The sequence below is a fragment of the Gavialis gangeticus genome, unplaced genomic scaffold (assembly GCF_001723915.1).
Source record: "Gavialis gangeticus isolate Ggan-Ray unplaced genomic scaffold, GavGan_comp1, whole genome shotgun sequence".
Classification (NCBI taxonomy): Eukaryota; Metazoa; Chordata; order Crocodylia; family Gavialidae; genus Gavialis; species Gavialis gangeticus.
Window position 1 is genome coordinate 18420065 of NW_017729006.1, and position 19877 is coordinate 18439941.

At 39.6% G+C, this 19877-nt stretch overlaps 1 protein-coding gene across 2 annotated transcripts in view; it reads right to left on the reverse strand.

Annotated features, from left to right (window-relative positions):
• Positions 1–19877, reverse strand: part of ULK4 (unc-51 like kinase 4) — a 556180-nt gene that overhangs the window by 219458 nt on the left and 316845 nt on the right. For both annotated transcript variants that reach the window (XM_019508899.1, XM_019508898.1), the window contains exon 31: positions 19109–19157. In XM_019508899.1, the coding sequence (XP_019364444.1) occupies positions 19109–19157 (49 nt within the window). The remainder of the gene's footprint in view (positions 1–19108; positions 19158–19877) is intronic.

The following is a 19877-nucleotide window of genomic DNA, read 5'->3' on the forward strand; positions in this document are numbered from 1 at the left end:
CTATAGATTGTATAAATGGGACAGAGTAGGGAGAAAAGGGGGGTGTGATTTCTATGTTAAGGAGCGCTATACATCTACTCTAATCAAAACAGGATCAGAGGAGGAAAAAGTTGACATCTTGTGGGTTAGGATACATGGAGGTTGGGGGCAAAGGGACTTGGTGGTGGAGGTCTGCTACAGACCATCACATCAAGAGGAAAAACTAGACTTGGAATTCTTGAGGCAGCTCTCAGAGGCTGTATAGTCTAGGGATGTGGCTGTCGAGGGGGACCTAAACTACCTTGACATCTGCTGGGAGGAACAGTCAACCAAATCCAACCATTCACGTAGGTTCTCAATCTGCATACAGGACCTTCACCTAACACAGGAGGTATATGGTCTCACTAGGGGGAATACCTTACTGGACTTGGTGTTAACTATGGGGGATGACCTGGTAGGGAAGCTGCAGATTTGTGGTCACCCTGGGAACAGTGACCATCAATCAATCAAATTCACTATACGGCATTGGGTGGGAAAGATAACTAGTAGGGTGGAAATACTTGACTTTAGGAAGGCTAGCTTCAGTGTGTTCAGGAGTTTAGTTATGCCTTCAGTGTGTTCAGGAGTTTAGTTATGATGCACTGCAGGATAGGAGCATTGGCAAGACGGGAGTCCAGGAAGGGTGATTGTTCCTAAAGGAAGTGACCCTTTGAGCACAGAGGGAAATGATCCCATTGTGTGGGAAAGGGGGCAAAGGGGCCAAAAAACCTCCTTGGCTAAACAGAGAAATCCAGGGAAGCCTAAGGGCAAAAGAGGCATACAGGCAGTGGAAGCTGGGGGAAGCTACCAAGGAGGAGTATATCTATTTGGCCCATACTTGCAATGAGGCAGTTAGAAAGGCCAAAGCAACTACAGAGCTGAGGCTGGCAACACAAATTAAAGACAACAAAAAGTCTTTTTTTAGGTTATGTAGGGAGTAAAAGGAAGGCACTGGGCAGTATAGGACCCCTACTGAACAAGCATATGCAATTAGTGACAGACAGGGGGGACAAGGCTGTGTTTTTCAATGAGTTCTTTGCCTTAGTGTTCCTGAACAAGGGTCAATATAAGTCTCCTAATGGGTTCTTAGATGAGCATCAGAGGAACATCAGTCCATCAACTGTTGACACTGACTTGGTGCAGAGTCACTTGGATATACTGGATGCATTGAAGTCAGCAGGCCCAGATGAGCTGCATCCAAGGGTACTGAAGGAATTGGCTGGTGTCATAGCAGAACCACTGGCATGGCTGTTAGAGCACTCATGGCACTCAGATCAGGTCCCGGAGGACTGGAAAAGGGCTAATGTGGTCCCTATTTTCAAGAAGGGGAGGAAGGAGGATCCAAGTAATTACAGGCCAGTTAGTCTCACCTCTATCCTTGTAAAAATCTTTGAAAAAAATTATTATTTTTTAATAATTTTTTAATAATTTTTTAATAATAAGATCATATTTGTGTGAGTCTAGTGGGAAAAATATAGAGCAGGGCAACCAGTATGGATTCACAGCAGGTAGATCATGCCTGACTAATCTGGTTTCTTTTTATGACCAGGTCACAAAAAGCTTAGACACAGGAGTAGAGGTGAATGTCATTTACTTGGATTTTAGGAAGGCCTTTGATACAGTAACTCATCCCATTCTCATAAATAAATTTAGAGGCTCTGACTTAGATGATTACACAATCTAGTGGGTGGCAAATTGGCTTGGGGGTTGCACTCAGAGCGTGGTGGTGGATGTGTCAGTATCAACCTGGAAGGATGTGGGCAGTGGGGTCTCGCAGGGCTCGGTCCTTGGACCTGTACTCTTCAATGTCTTCATCAGTGACTTGAATGTGGGCATGAAGTGTACTCTGTCCAAGTTTGCGGATGACACTAAATTGTGGGGGGAATTGAACACACCAGAGAGCAGGGAACGATTGCACGCGAACCCGGACAGGTTGGAAAAGTGGGCAGAACACAATAGAATGCAGCTCAACAAGGACAGAGTGCCGCACCTAGGACGTAGAGTGCTGCAAAATGCAGAGTGCTGCACCTAGGGGGTAAAAATATACAGCACACCTACTGGCTGCGAAGTAACCCTCTCAGCAGCACAGAAGCAGAAAGGGATCTCAGAATTACAGTGGACTCCAAGATGAACACAAGACATCAGTGTAACAAAATCATCAGCAAAGCTAACTGCACTTTATCATGGATTAATAGATGCATGACAAATAGAGCCAAGGAAGTGATACTTCCCCTCTATGTGGCATGGGTAAGACCACAGTTGAAGTACTGCATCCAGTTTTGGGCACTGTACTTTAAGAAGGATGTGGATAACCTTGAGAGGGTCTAGAGGAGGGCCACTTGTATGGTTAAGGGTTTTCAGGTCAAGCCCTATGACAAGAGACTAAGGGACCTGGATCTCTTCAGCTTCCACAAGAGAAGACTGAGAGGCAATCTTGTGGCCACCTACAAATTCATGACGGGGGTGTAGCAAGGAACCAGAGATGCTCTGTTCATTAGTGTAACAATTCTTGGGGTAACAAGGAGCAATGGCCACAAACTGAGACAACAGATTTAGGTTGGACATTAAAAAGAACTTCTTCACCATAAGGCTGGCCAGAATTTGAAATGGGCTTCCAAGAGAGGTGGTGCTCTCCCCTACTTTGGGGGTCTTTAAGAGAAGGCTGGATAGGAATTTGACCTCTTTCCTGCCCAGGATGTTGGACTCAATGATCTGTTGAGGTCCCTTCATACCCTAGCATCTATGAATCTATGAAAAGTAGCCAAAAACCTGTCAATTCAGGAGCGGTATGAAGATTAAAACTGGACTTCATCTCTGCTGCTTCCTGGGCAGGGAGAAGCAGCAGGCATTATAAGTAAAGTGTCTCCATACTTCTACTCCAGTGAAGAAAATCAGCCTTTCCACTTGAGAAACATATTCCAATTTCGGAATATTTCTTCAGCTATCGTGGTTACAATAACACTCTGATCCTACCACAATTCTGTTATGCTAGGGCAGGGTTCATACAATATGCATTTTTTGTAGCACTTTTTCTTCATTATAAATTACGAAAAAATATTTTTACTGTGTCTTGATCTGGCATGCAAAAAAAATCTCAATGAAAAATTGAAAATGGCTATGGATATTGAGTCACTCGTGGATAATTAGTCATCATTTACCATTCTTCTTGGAGTGACAAATTAACCAGATTTTACTGTGTGTTTTAGTAAAATATACACAGTAAACTCAGATCCTTGACTCAGTACAGTACACGCAATTTAGAATTTGGCCCTCAAGGTCTGATTTGTTGCCTATGAATTGTGCAAAAAAATCATAGGTGTATCTCAAAGCATCTATTAATTTGAATTTTAATCTTTAAACAGTTTTCTGCAACCCTTCATTAATAAAAATGATGTGATATACAGCACTTAAGAATCATTTCTAGATTTTTGTCTATGTGAAAACACTCAGAACTAAGTAAACAGGATTAACAACATGTTATATCTGGGTAAAAGTATGAAAACAAGTAGAAGTACACTATAAAAATACTGAAATATAGAACTTTAAAAGCTTATATTGCATCTGGGACTAATCACCAACTGGTAGTAAAAATCCATTTTTGTGCTAGAGAAAAAGAAAGTAGAGATGTACCATCAGAGTTATAACAGCCAACCTGCTGGTACAGAGCAAGTTGCTTCAGGCTGCATTACACACTGCTTCTCTTACGTACGTAAAAGGACAGTGTGAACATCAAAATGGATTAACATTTTGCCCTTAATTTTTACTGTGATGGAACCTAATGCTGCATCTACACAGATAGCACAAACTATTAATCTGTGTTAGCACGTCTTTGTTTTTAGGGCCCAATGTATTGATTTCAACTTGAGAATAAATCAATAGTTCTGTTAATTAGTTCTGATTTTTTTCATCATAACATTTTAATCTTCCTGAGAATAAAAAACAAACTTTTGCTTAACAGGGCACTTCTGATACAAGAATACATTGTGATCTTCTGCATTTAAGACCAAGAAATATACAGCTCCAAAATGATCAATATATAATAGAATTGTCTTGCCTGGAGTACAGAAAGTCATTATAGTAAATCCTTCCATGTGCTGCTAACTCTTAAACATAACAGTTTCTTTTTAAAGTAAAAAAGAAATATGCTGTGCTAGTCACCAACTATTTGAAAAGCAAAGCCCATAAAGAATTAAATTTAGTCTCCTCTGAATACAATTTAATGGTTAGTCCCATAGCTTTGAACCAGCAGCTTCTGAAACTATAATTTTCTAACCATTTATTTAACTTTCCAACAAAAAATTAAGTAAGTTACCACTTTTAATTAGTTTTAACTCCAAAGCTGTTTTCCCTTCTTCCTTGGTTATAGTACATAAGTACACTATTTTTAATAAATATACCTCATTAGAAAGGTGTCCCTCTTCTAGTTGTTCATTGACAATATTTAAAATACAAGGCAGGATAGAATTGCACCTTACAGACTAACTAAATTAGGGTTAGTACCTAGTACACACAATTTAGGTTAGTACCTATGAACTCCAGCTCATAAAGCTTATACTATATATAGAATTGAGGATGATTTGAATATAAAAAGGAGGAAGCGGGGGGGAGGGGATAGTTCTAGGAGTGGTAAATAAGCAAAGAACCTATAGGAAGAAAGGAGTCACAAAAGCAAATACAGGCAATAGGATAAGACTCCACAGCCCTCGTTTAAACAATTCTTAACACAATCTAGTCCATAGAGTATTTCTTGTTCCACAATTTCCCATTCAAATCAGTTTTTAAATGTTTGCTGCCCAAGAACAGCTACTCTGAGGTCAATGATGAAATGTCTGGGGACATTCCAAAGTGTCTGGACACAGGTTTTTGTGTCTTTCTGGAGCTGATGAAAAATTGGTGTTCACTCACCCTTTCACATATGGAACACCCCTTCTTGCCAATCTAGACAGCTAAGGAGCACTATAAGCAGGTGATGGCACATATGGCGTTGGTAAAGTTGCAGGTGAATGAACCTTGGATGTTATGATCTGTATTATTTGGTCCAGTGATGACAAGGTCTGTAATGATGCTAGGACAAAGCAGGCATCTGGGTTTGCTGAAAGGCCCAATGCCTTGCTAAGAATGAGAGTTCGGTAGCTTCTTGCTCGAGAGATGTTGCTAGACATTGGGAGACCTCCTGTAAACTAGGACAGGTTTGTTCCAAGTAGCTACCTTCTCCAGGAGTGGTTGACGGACATTAATAATGTTTCTAAGGTGTTCAAGCCGGGGGGGCTGTAGGTGACAACCAGAGGGCCTCCTGCTGACCTTGTCCAGGGCTTGGTATTGTAGTGAGCTGGTGCAAGGTCTCAGTCTGGCTTTGCTGATTTGAATGCCTACAGTTCTGAGACTATATTATAATTATAGGAATCCCTATTCCAATTCCTTAACTCAACCACAACACAAGCCTTTTTCAAACCCCAACCAACCGTTACTTAGCTTTGGGTTATTGTGAATATATACTAAACACCCATTTTGGATGTTTTCAGTCATCAACAAAAGGCAAAAAATAATGGTTATCCAAAGCATGTTCTGATTTTACACATACAGCTAACATGTACAAACTCTGTCTCCATTCTCCCTTGGATTAGGTTCACAAATAAAACAGTTACGTGGTTCTTGAAAAAGGAACAAAATGGAGGTCTCAATATATAATTGTATGTCACTTTAGAGCAATATAGTGAAAAGCCCTTCCCCTTTTGGATAGAGCAATAAAATGATAAACTGCCACAGACCGAAAGAAACACATGAGTGCAAGGCCCAGCAATGTTTATGTAATATAGTTCAAAGAAATACCTACCACAGATAACAAATTCTTTATTTTTCAAGATGACCTAGAAAATGTTATGCTATACTGGTGAGGACTGATCACTTGTGACTAACATACGAACTTTTCCAAAATAAAAACAAGAAGTAATGCTTTTTTACAGCTTAATCCTAATGAAAGAAAACAAATTAATTATAATCTGAGAGATCAAAAAGATATGATACTGAGATGACATTAGAAATAGACTGAGAACGCAAGTTTTGATGTCATCAGCAGCAACTATAGTTTCCATTTCTCCAAAGCACATACTGGTATACCTGTCTGTTTCTTATTCCTCTGTGAAATCCTCTGGGATTTCTTATTCCCCTGTCTTATGGCTAGCTTTAAAAATCAATAAAAGCAACCAATACATGTTTATTATCCATAAAAAAATCTACTTTTATAGGGCAAAGCCTGAAAAAAAACCACACGTTTTTATTTAATAAATTAAGAGTTCTCTAAAGTCTTTTAGTGGTTCCTTTGTCTAATTAAGAAACTTAGTTATCTAGTAGAGTTGTGCAAAGCTTCGGTCCCTGTTTTGATTCAGCAGAGATTCAACCCAGTTCAGTGACTGAATCTCTGAATTGAATCAGGAGACCCTTTAATCTCTCCAGATCAATTTGGGAAGATTTGGCAATTCGGACATAGACACAGCTCTAAATGTTTTTTCTACATACCTCAAGGTAGCAGGCAGCTCATGAATGCTGTGATGGTGAGGCACATGGAACATCCCACAGAAGGCACCCCAACATGCTTGGCAGCAAACCTGGAAGTGGACCAGTAGCATTTCAAGTCCACTTCCGGGTCCACTGGAGAGCATGCTGAGGAGCCCCCTTCCTCCCCCCCCAGCTCAGCAACTGCTGCTTCCTGGGTCCGGGGGGGGGGCGGTATTTGAGGTCCCCCCCACAGCCGATCACCGAACTGGGAGTGACATGGGGGGCCCCCCAGCATGCTCCTCAGCGGACCCGGAAGTACTTCCAGTCCACTTCTGGGTCACTGCCAAGCATGTGAGGGGCCCCTGTGCTCCTGTGGGATGCTCCATCCACCCCACCATCACAAAGTTCATGAGCTGTACCTGGTACCTTGAGGTATGTAGAAAAAAACCCATTTAAAGCTGTGCCTATGGCCAAATTGCTGATTTTCTGAATTGGCATTGAATCTTCAGATTCAGATTCAGCCAAATCAAATCGGGGACAGTGATCCAAATTAACAAATTGAATCACTGTCCCTGATTCAGGCCAAATCTGAATAGAATATGACCCGTTTTGCACACCCCTATTATCTAGTATAATTAAAATACATAGCAAATTATAAGCACCTATATATAGGGCATGTCTACACTTCGCCATACTACAACATTGCTATGGCACCTTGCTTTAATACTCCTTTTGGAAGTACTAAAGCATGGCACAACATGGACAGTTACTATGCATACAATGCACAGTCAGATTTTGCCACTATGATGATGTAGTTATGCGCTATAACTGGGGAGTGCACCATTGTGGCAACATAGCTGGTGATCACATGTAGATCCATGTGTTCACTACATCACTGTAGTGTGCCATACAGCGATGTAGTGCAATGCTGCATCACAGTAGGGTGACATGTAGATGCATCCATAGAGACCAATTTCTGTAGGCTTTAAATAGATTAACTCACTTGCCATTAAAGTGAGTTTTTACAAACAGGGGCAGTTATCAGATGATAAGCACGGTTGCCAGCAAAGAGAGAGAGAGAGAGAGACCAGAGGTACTAAAGAGAAAGGAATAAAGTAATTTAAATACAAAGGATAGGGAAAGGGGGAAGAAAACAGACTAGAGTAATGGCAGAACAGGTTAGGGAGTACTTAGAAAACCTAGATGCTTTCAAGTTGGCATGTCTGGACAGGATGCACTCTAGGGTACCGAAGGAACTGGCCACGGTAATTTTGGAGCCATTGGCTATCCTCTTTGAGAGCTCATGGAAGTTGGTGAAGTCCCAGATGACCAGAAAAAGGAATACATATAATGCCCATCTTTAACAAATGGAAGAAGAATAATCTAGGGAACTACAGACTAGTCAACCTGACCTCTGTACCTGGCATGGAAAGATCATGCAGCAGGTCCTCAGGGAATCCACTGTGAAGCTCCTAGATGAGAAAAAGGTGATCAGGAACTGCCAGTATAGATTCACCAAAAGCAAGTCATGCCTGACCACCCTGATTTCTTTCTATAAGATGACAGGCCCTGTGAATGGGGGGAGAGCAGTGGATGTGATATACCTTGACTTTAGCAAGGTTTTTGACACTTGTCTCATAACATTTTAATTAACAATATGAGGAAAGAAAGACTAGATGAAAGTACTATGGCAAAATGGTTGGATCATCATGCTTAATGAGTAGTTATCGATGGTTCAATGTCTAGTTGGGAGGAGGCATCAAGTGGGCATCCCCAGAGGTCTGTCCTGGGCCCAGTTTTAATTAATATCTTCATTAATGATTTGGATGATGGGATCAAGTGCACGCTTCGCAAATGTGCGGATGACATCAAGTTGGATGGCACTGCAGATACTCCAGAGAGTAGGAGTGAGATTCAGAATGACCTGAATAGATTAGCGAAATAGTCCATAATTTATCAGATGAGACTCAACAAGGACAAGTGCAAAGTCCTGCACTTGGGATGAAATAACTGCATAACTGCATGCATACATACAGACTGGGGAATGAGTGGCTAGGCTGCAGTATTGCAGAGAAGGACTTGGGGGTTATGGGAGACCATAAGCTGGATATAGGCCAACAGTGTGCTCTTGTTGCAAAAAAAGGTTAACATCCTGGGCTCTATGAAATGGAGAGTCTTTTGCAAATCAAAGGAAGTGATTCTTCTACTCTATTCAGCACTGGTGAGGTCTCACCTGGAGTACTGTGTCCAGTTTTGGGCCCCACACTTCCAGAAGGATGTGAAGAGTTTGGAAAGAGCCCAGCCAAGAGTGACAAAATTGATTAGGGGTCTGGGTGGCAAGAACTAGTGTTTTTCAGTCTGTCAGTCTAGGTACAGACAGTCAGGCTATCTGATTCAGCCTTTAGGCCTTTAGGCTGAACTGATTCAGTCTTTGCAGGTTAAACTGCACAGATTAAATTGAAACAGAAGTGAATAGACATTTACCTTTGATTCAGGAAACGCAGCCACATGTCTGCAGTAGCTCAGGCCAGAAGCTAGAGGGGGAGGGAGGGCTGGGGGATGCTAGAACATGGTTCTCTGGCTGTGTGTTCACTTCCTCTTCCTGCTCCCCTCAAGGTCTCTGGGATTTGCAGTCCAGAATTACAACAGTAGGAAAATGCAGGGTTTCTCATCACTTCCTCTTCCTGCTGCCTCTGGGATTTGTAGTACACAGTTGCAGCCAGCAGTGAGTGAGTTGGGGAACGGGTGTTTAACCCTCCTCCCTGGCCCCAGAACCCAGCCAGGATTTGTCTGGGGGGGGGGAGGGGCCAGTCCTCTACACTGTACACTGGGCTGCATCCCCAGGCAGGCTTCCCTCCCCCTCCCGTGCCCTTGTTAGCCAGCCCTTACTGCTGCAGCTAGGGACCAGGGGGGCCAGGTTGGCCCTGGTCTCTGGAGCAGACAGCACCACCCAGACCAGGGCTGGAAAGCATGCTGAGGGACTGTGGATTAACTTGAACCAGGAAGGGGTCTGGGACAGAAGTTTCATAACTGGTTTGACCCAAATCAGTTAAGTTTGATTCTACATTCAACCAGGTTTATCTTAATTAAACCAGCTTCAGCCATTTTGAAACTGGTTTGTATGCACTGAGCTTCCATTCTGTTACAGGTTTAAATCAGTTTCTGATCACTTAAACTGGTTTATGTGCAACTTCTGTCCCTATCTAAGAAGAGAAGACTGAGGGGGGATCTGATAAGAGTCTCCAAATCCCTGAAGGGCAATTACAGAGAGGATGGAGATGGGCTTTTCCCTGTGGCTATAGGGACAAGACTAAGAGCAATGCCTCAAGCTACAGCAGGGGAAATTTAGGCTGGAGATTTGGAGGAACTTTCTTTCAATGGTAGGCAAGCTTTGGAGCAGGTTATCTACAGAAACTGGAAACTTGGCTGGGATGGTTTAGTCAGGGATGTTTCTTGAGGCAGGGGGCTGGTTAAATAATTTTGTGAGGCTCCTTCCTGCTCTGCTTGCTTATGATCGTACTCTATACAACCTATGATAAAGATGGTGGATTATATTCTGTCTTCAGAAATGCATATACATATATACATACATTCCAAAGTATCCTATGCACAATTACAGGAGAGGAAGAATTTGAAACATATTTTTGCGGGGTAGAGAATATAATAATATTCATTTTTGTATCTTTTTTTTGTCCAAAAGTCATCCCCTTCTGTTACAAATACAGCTATATAACATTATTAAAATGGTTTCTAGCACGCTCCTCTAATCTTTACAAGCATATCTCTGTAAAATGGAATGGGTTTATTTATCAGCATTTCTGTGCCATTTATTGCCATAAAAATTGCAGATCTTTCAAATATAAATGAACTTATCACAATACTCCTGTGAAATGTTTTTCATCTCTTGTCTGGAATTAGAAAAGATGAGGGGAAGAGAGATTCAAACCTTAATTTTCAAAAGTAATTAGTCATTTGGGCCCTTTTTTATGGTCTTAGAGAGACCATAAAAACATTTTAAGCATTCAGATTTTAGTAATCAGGTCAGTGTATAAGATTCTCAGGTGAGAAAACACAAAAATCTAAAGCTGTCAAAATCACTTACTTGGCTTCTCAATGGTTAAGATACCTCATACTTGGCTCTGTATTGTTGCAGCTAGATTGCTTCAAGAAGGCAAGACAGTCCATTTAAAAAACTCTCTCATATATCTCTACATTATACTGCAGTCTGTAATGTGGAAATACACATGGCACTCACATGTGAAGATTCGTCGTTGATATTATCAGCTGTATTCTCTATGAGGAACTGCCAGGGCAGCAGATGCCAGCAGCTTCCTAGTGAAAATAGTTTTACAACTCTACTACATCAGTTGCACTCCAGTCTGACCTGCAGCTAAGTGTGTGGGCCAGAGACAAGCATGCTTTCTTGCAGGCAACCTGAGCTGGCTTGGGAGCTGAATGACCTACCAGCCTAGAAGAAGGATATGAACTTTTTAATCCCATCTACTGAACTCACCTCAGGAGTAACCGAGTCCTGACATCCTTTTCCAAACCAATCCCTTGAAAAGTCTGTCTACCTATATTCCCAAAGTTTAAGAGAGGCTACAGGGAATGGAAGGACCAATGAGTGTCCTATTACTTCTCTCAATGCATTTACCCTTTTATACCAATTTTGCAAATTGGGCTAAACTCCACAACATTGTTTATACAAAAACTGGAGCAGGTAGATTTTCTACCTTATTTTATCACAAATTGCAGCAGCAATACCCTTGTTCACATCCCAGTGATGTAAGCAAAAACAAAACTAAAACAAAAATAAAAGACAGTTCACATACTGCAATAAAATGTCTGCTTGAGGAATTATAAAGTAGAACTGTAGCTGTCTATGTCAATGTAACTGCCAAAGATTTCCCATGCAAATTAACCTGTCTACCCAATTACCTAGTTCTTTTGAGAGCTATTACATGCCTATATGCAACAGACACCAGTACTGCATAGACAATTAAAAGATATGATCCACAATTCAAGTTAAGATACAGCACCATGGTCATCAATAAAAAGTACAGAATAGGAGAATGAGGTACTCCCACTTAATTATTCACAAATCTTAGTGGTTTTATATATATTATATTATTAAATAGTGATATAAACTAAATTTCCTGGTTTAAAGAAGCACAATTTTAAAGACTCAAATCTTGCCCCATACAAAAAGAGTGCATCCACACATGTGTACCTCCCATGTAGAGTCCCATGGACTTCAAAGGGCTCTTCTCAGGAATAAGGACCTGCAATGAAGGATTTCACTGCAGGGTCAGGATCCAGACTGGTCTTCAAATCTAACCCTCCCATTTTAAAAAGTGAGACAATTGTGGGGAATCACACTGTTGGATTTAAAAAACATCTTTGAAAAGACTTTCTATGGTAAATGCTCCATTTGTTTTAGTTTTGCAATGGGTTTAAAACTTCCAAGGAATGAATTAACTTTTTGAGATGTAAATAATGAATTATGCCACCAAAACCAATAATGAATATAAAAGCTCAAACTTAGATAAACATCAGAAAAATAAGAACCAAAAGGTGAATATTGAACAGAATTGTTCTGTAGCTGTTTTGATCTGATTTTCTTTTCAGCTTTCTAAAGTATATTTTTGAGAACTACAAAATGAAAGAATTTCAGTGGAAAATCTGGAGTCTTTTTAAAATAAGACACGGTGTATTGGTATTTTGGATAGATCAAAGATTTTGACTAAATCATTATTCAAAGCTGTTGTTAATAATTTTACATTAAAAGTAAATTACAAACATCAAACAAACTTTGAAGTATACAAACTACTTTCACAGTACTTTCAATAGAATGAAATATAATTTTAGATAAATTAAGACAAAGTTAGATTGCTCAGTTTAGGCATGCCCACAGCATCTACACGAGACATTTACTGTAGTTGCCTAACTGGCTCCACAGTAAATGCCTCAGCATCTACATGTGCAGTGCTATTAGGATGGAGTAAACTAATTAACTCCGCCATAGGTTAGTACTTGTAAACACAAGTACTATCCTATGGCAGAGTTTTCCCTCTGCACCCATGCATGTTTAGACACTGACAGTGCTGGCTGGGGCATAAGAGTGCTTTAATGTGGGTGATGCCCCTCCACAGCATGTTGAGCCAGGGCAGAGCTGCCAGCAGGGGCTGCTCCAACACAGCTCAACGTGCTGTGGTCCTGGGCACATGTTCAAATGCAGCACCCAGGAGCAATAAACTCAGGAGCAATATGCACCTGAGTTTATTACTGTTTATTAATTGCATGTGTAGATGCACCCTATTTGTACTAAACAATATTACATTTGTAAAAGAGAGCTTGCAACAAATAATTCTTCAGTCCCATTAGAAATACATTTTCAATACAAGGATACACGTTAAATTCCAGCTATATCACTATACATTTTAATGAGGGCATTGGCCTTTAAAGGACAGCACCGTATAAAACCTGTTTAATAACACAAACTGAACTCTGAAAAGCTAGTACATTAAAACTTACACTAAAATTTCTAATAGGGTAGGTATACAGTTGCTATCCGTCTTTAAAAAAAAGAATAGTGCTGAGCTCCTAATCACCAATATCATTAGCTTTTGTATTAAAATTTATCTACATAAAAAATACAATTTCACCAACTTTATAGGATTTCTTTTGTATGCAATACTTTGCAGTCAGATAGCCCTAAAGTAAGGGCAGATAAACAACACTTTTTACAATGTGTGCAGTTTCTATTTAAGGTCTTTAATTCTGATTGATTTTTTCTCCCCCAGTGACTATAATAAGAACTACTCAGAAAGGAAGGTAGAGTAGAAAATAATATAAAAATGACATTATTGCTGGTTACTTAACAAAATGTTGGCAATAATTCTAAAATGCAAATATATATTATACAAATGTGGCGGCAAAATACATTTGTAACACTATTATGCAGAGTTTATAACAGTATTCTGATACTGAATAGTAGCTTATACTTTATACATTCAAAACACTGATATTGAATTAGACAGTTGATCTGGCTCATAAGTTTAATGTTGGCACAAATGTCTGATATTGAGGCACAAATGAATTTGAATGTAGCAGAAAAAGCTAACAGGAGGGCATTTGATAGTATAAGACACAGCATAAAACAACACTTTATTTTACACTTTCTAGTTGGTTTCTTTTTCTGCTATAATCCCTTCTGCCCTCACAGCACTTACAATGTACCAACTGACACCATTCATAACTTAAAATAATGAACTAAATTCAGTGGTAGTCTATGTTGCTAACAGATGTTTGTAAATTGAAAGCTTGAGTTTTAATTTCAAAATAAGACAAATCTTTGACAGTTTTTACGCTGTTTTTCCTTATCCTATATTTTTCAAGGTACATCATAATCACTGTCACTAAATCTCTTTGCTTCTGTATAGGAAAACTCTCTTTTACAATATTTTTCCTTAAAATCTTGATAGAGTTTAGCATTCATAAAAATGCTGAACTGGAAGCTCTACAAATTAATTATCTACAAAACAAATACCAAGTCTCCATTAGTTAGTCTTCAAAATTAATCACCAATCACTGAATTGGTAAACATTGTCACTTCAGTTATATTTAAGAAATAGAAAGTAATTTATTCCCATCTTATGTGCATATATGAAAGCATATACAATTTGCCACTACTGCAGAATTTTAGAAGAGCAACTGAATTCTCTCTTGAATGCAACCAAATTTTACTAGTATCTTGATTCCAGCCCATTAACAAACTAATGATACATAGCAAAACGAAGGTGTAACTATATAGCAGGTATGTGTTAATTTAGCAAACATGGTTAACAAGAACAGTGGAGGTGAAGTAGTGTGGAGTTCAACAGTGGTTAGGAACCCGAGCACATTCCCAGGGTCCTTGTGCTGCCATGTCTTGCCATTCTAGTTACTTATGCTAGCTAAAGGCTAGTATAGATATGCATACCTACATTGTAATCACACCTTTGCTTGCAACACAGACATACCTTAGGAGGGACTGATATTACAAGGCTTAATTTCTCAAGACATTTTCCATTTTTGAGTTCTCATTCATTCACTCTAGACGTTAAGATGCCTATCTATGTCCATGCAATTGGTGGAATTTTCTTACCATAAGCTGTGTTGCACAGTTCATGTAGTAAGCATGGGACCCTTGGGTAATGTAGAAAGTCATAAACTAGGCTTAAAGACATGAATACTGGGTTTTGATTAATCTCAAAAGAGGTGGCTTCACACTAGTAGCATAAAGAAATTCAGGCTAGCTTTAACCTAACATGGAGCTCAGTATGAACCAATCTATCCTGCCTTTTGGGACTGGGCCTGAAGTATAGACATATCCAAAGACTAGTTAACCAATCAGCTTTGGTGTCAATGTCAGAAGTGGCAAGACTTGTGTGTATGAGGTGTTTTTAGATCTTCAGAGTAAGAGCAATATTTGAGTTAATAACTTACTGCTTATTGTACTTATATTTGAATTCCTATCCGTTGCCATGCCAGTAGGAACTGTTTCCCTACTCCATTTCCATCCAGATTGACCACATAGTATGTTTGTGTACAAGCAACAGAAACACAAAATACTTGGAATATGCTTTGACATCTTTTTTGTTTTACTACTGCTTACAGATTATTTTCCAAAGTCAGCAAGGGTGAACTGTTTATTACAAACATTTGCTTCTTTCTTTCTCATCAAAAACAGAGGTCACAGAGAACAAAAGCTGTCATAAACAGCTCTCAGTCTGACCTCTTGGCCAAAAAAAGAGCAGGTTTATTACTAACACATGTGGATTTCTTTAAAATACTTCCTTGGCTGACTGGAATTGGTCAGACAGGGAAACAACTGCTCTGCCTTAACAGTCTCAGGTACCTCTGATCTTAAACCATTTGGGTACCCCTAAGTGGCATTCTCTCAGAGCCCAAATGCCACATACATGCAACTGTCTCTTCTTAGAAAAATGGGACAGGCTGAAGAAAGAGTAATTTTCCCCTAAAAGCTATGATTTGTTTCTCAAGCTTTGCAGTAGAAGACACAACCTAAGTTTCAATGGACCACCAGATGCAGCAATCATTTTCAAGTGACTTGAGGTATCTTATTCTCCAAAACCAACTTGTAGATCATATTAGATCAAACTGTACAATGAAAATAAAGTTACCAATTGATTCCAATTTCTCCACTTTCACATAGCAGACCTCAGATACCAGAGATACTATTTTGAATAAAGGGTACTTTTTTGGGGGGAAAACATATAATTTCCCCAAATCTATGACTATTCCTGGCCATTTTATTTCCAGCAAGGGAAATACCTCTCTCCCACTAGAAACAGGGTATGCAGGTATTCATGAAGTCTCAGGAGACATGCAGTGATGAAGATCTCACCTGCATGAGAGGGCTTCTTAGGTAGGAATGAATACCTGAACACTTCCCTTCTGCTTGACTTCTCTTGGTCTCCATAGGAGCTGAGCAGCTGCTGCTCCCCATACCTTCCCCAAGCCAAGGTGACCAGTTGGATGTCTATGAACTGCCACAGTTCTGAAGGCTAAGGTTCATGTACTACTCCGGTACTTAGGTAACTTAGCATAAAATATTTGAAACTATTATAGTATATTCCTTTTGTTAGTATATATAATTATTTAGTTAGTATTTATAAATAGGACTTGGAACAAAATGACTGTATTTTCTCAAAGCCAAGGTAACTTGGAATTTAAGACTATTCTCCCCCTCCCCTGCATTACAGTCTATACAAGGAAAATTATAAATTTGCTATAGTTTTGCATGTATAGAATCTAATTATTGGAGGGTTATCTTAAATTCATTCCCTATACCCGGCAGCAGGGAAGGCAGTAGCAGGGGAGCAGGTGGCCTGACCCTCACCACTTGTCCCCCTGGTGACTGCCCTCCCCATGCTCTGACTCTGGCTCTAGCTTTGACCCAAGGAATAAAGCCACTGTGGCTCTGTGCTCTTGGCCCTGGCCAGGCAGTTGTCCTGGTCCTGGCAGCTTTGGCCCCACCTGCAGTCCTGACCCCAGCCAAGCAGCAGGGCCAGCGGCAGTTCTGGCTCAGGACCCATCCCAGGACAGGCAGTCATGACAGCGCTGGGCCTGACTTTAGTCTGAGGCAGGCAATGGCAGCAGCTCTGGGGCTGGACTTAGCCTGGGTCAGGTAGTGCCAGCAGTTGAGGGCCTAGCCTGGAGAAAGCAGCAGTGGGAGCTCCAGGTCTGGCCCTGGTCTGGCAACAGCTTCAGCTCTGGCCCACCTCAGAGCTGCAGCTGTATCACACACTTGCCCCAGGCCAGTACTGAAATCCAAGATTAGGCTTTTCTACTGCCCCCATGTTGAATAAGGAAAAAACCCATCTTGCTTTGGATTTGGGTTAGTAATGTACCTATTAGTGGTATTTGTGTATTCATGTTATCTGCGTATTTTTGTGGTTAATATTTGACATAAGAATTGTTTTAAAAGATTTGTGCATACATATGATTACAAAATGTCATGATAGCAGTATTCTTCATGCTACTGGAAAAAAATCTGTCATCAATAAAGATTTTTTTTTTAATAAAAAGGGGTGTTTCTAGGTATTTGATATTAAAGTGATTTATAATAATAGGCAGTAAAATAAATCACTGCAATGAAACAGTGAAGATGAAAATACTTAAACCTAAGGAGGAAAAATCAGAGTCGATTCAGAACTACATTTATGAACTACTAACCTAAATGAGATTGAATGTCAAAGGATTTTACAATAAAAAGTATGCAATCTGCTTGCCTTGCATAAATCACACTATTTAGTATTCATCAACACCCTGACATGACCGAACTTACCTCATATGAATTTGTGGGGAAAAAGAAAAGTGTTAAAAAAGTAATGGTAAAGAGCTGGAAATGACTGGAGAGTACTGGACTATCAGCATTTTAACAAGGACCTCCAAATTCACCACTGCCCCATTCACCTGTAATGAACTCTACAGTTACAACTGCACTGTATGTATAAGAATAGTGGGGGAGGAGGGGTGGCAGCAGAAGAGAAGGAAGGCTGTAGCTTAGGTCTATAGTGGTGAAGGGCCTAGTACTGGCGACTATTGGAAACTAACTACTGGACGCGGCTAAGCACTCATGTGATTGGACATGGCAATTCATTATTTTTCGTCTCTTTGTCTTTTCAGATAGCACCACTGGACGAACTACAGCAGGGAATGTCTCGCTTAAGTACAGTAACCCCATTCAAACAAAAGAAAGGTAAACTGCATGTTATCCAGCACATCAAATGTAAACATGATTATCATCGAAGCCAGTCTCTCTCACTTCTTTTTGTATTGTTCTCTTATACTTTTCACTAACTGTGCTGTTTCCTGGATCTGCTACTGGCAGCATCTCATGTAGTTAACACAGTACCCACCTTCCAGCCCAAACTGTAGCATTTTTGGGGATTCTTTTTCAGTACTCCAGTAGCATGAATCATCTACTAGTGTTGTATGATCTATCCAAATGTACTCCCTGACCATTTCTCAAAAGATGTGGCTCTAGTGTGGTGAATCTCAAACAGGGTGCCACTCTACAACTTGTGGTGCCTTGAGATCCTTTCAAGCATGCCACAGGGTGCTACATAATGTTAGTGCTGTTAGGTAAACAAACATGATTCACAAGATAAAGCCAGAAATTTCAAATAGGAATCCCTAGTGTTAAATACATTCTGACCTGTTGCGGTCTTCCTGAGTTCTTTACAATAGAAAAACTGCTCCATTATTTTTCTGTAGTCAAAAAACAAGTGATAACTAAGAACTGACATTTTCTGAGGGGTGTCTCCAGTCTAATGAGGGGTGTCTTGAGTCTAAAAAGTTTGAAAACTACAGGCCTTCATACACACCACATTTTTTGCCCTTTCTTGCACTGCAACTACATGACTGTTTGCACAAGCAGGTTTTCTGGATGCTTCAAAGCTAGAGACAGACATTCAAAAAGCCTGAATTGATTAAATCTTTGCAGGTTAGTCTAACCTGCCTAGGCTGAATCAGTTTGTAACTGCACAGACATCCTCTCTGGGCTGAAAAAATACAAATGCTGATGCGATGCTCCAAAAAAACCAACCACCAAATTTAAATTCTATAAACCTATTTAATTTAATGAGGATTAAAACCTGTGGTGTGTACAGGCACTCTACAGCTTTAGTAGCTGGTATGAGGAGTTAACAGTAATAGCATTTTCAGCATAAACAAACTATCCAGAGACAGTTTTCTGAGGTTATGCAGTGAAACCAAAACTAATACAGTTTGCTGGTGGAGGTAAGGTAAGTAAAAATAAGGAAAAATTATGGGAGGTAAAATAAAAGAAAATTATTGCTCATTGGTGAGATTCCACAAAAATACCTGTGTAAGTTGGAGATTTATGTACTGACAGATACCATGAAGCTGAACTACCCAAAAAATGCCATAGGACTCATATATAGTCATGTCCAAGTAAAATAAATAGTTATGAGTAGAACTTTTCAGTCAGGGCATTTCAAATGATGTTAAACGCATTTATTTAAAAATTGGTTAAAATTAAATATAAAAATGAATGCATTCTTACCAGAATGACTTGGAAAAGAACTGGAACAAGATTGCTCTCTTCAACCAGGCTGTAAAAACATTAAGATACATATATTTTTATATTAGAATTGTCAACAGGTATTTAACATACAAGTTACTCAGGGAGCAATGCAGCTCAAAAGTCTTTGTTGCAAAAATCTCTGACCCAGAACCCTAGCCTTTGACTAACTCTTCACATAAATAAGCTATTAAATAGAAACAGCAATGTAATACTTCTTTGGAAATTACTCCTAGGTCTGACTTACTGATGTGAGGCAAGTGAGTGGAACAGTAAGTAAATTAATATTTTTAAAATGGCAGAAATTAATTAAAATTTAGAAATACAATACTATAAAGACTATCAAACAGTCAATGCAGACCATGAAATAATTTGAACTAATAGACCACAATGCCTACAGCAAAATTATAAGCAGACTGCATGTTAATTTTTTATGTATGCTCCATTAACTATCCTCTCTACTTTAACATATTAATGTACAATGAGTATGCAGCATCTTCTCTTTAAAGAGAGTCAGGAAATGATTACCTAGTGGATTTCAGATATCTCCCAGCAAAAACAAATATAAAACGTGTTCTATATTTTTCTTATAATATGTTCTAATAGTGGAATATTCAGAAAAAAGGAACAATTTTATTTCTGAAGCACTTTCCAAGAGGATGTCAAAGGGCTTTATGTATGTGTATGTGTATGTGTGTGTGTGTGTGTGTGTGTGTGTGTGTGTGTGTGTGTATATATATATATATATATA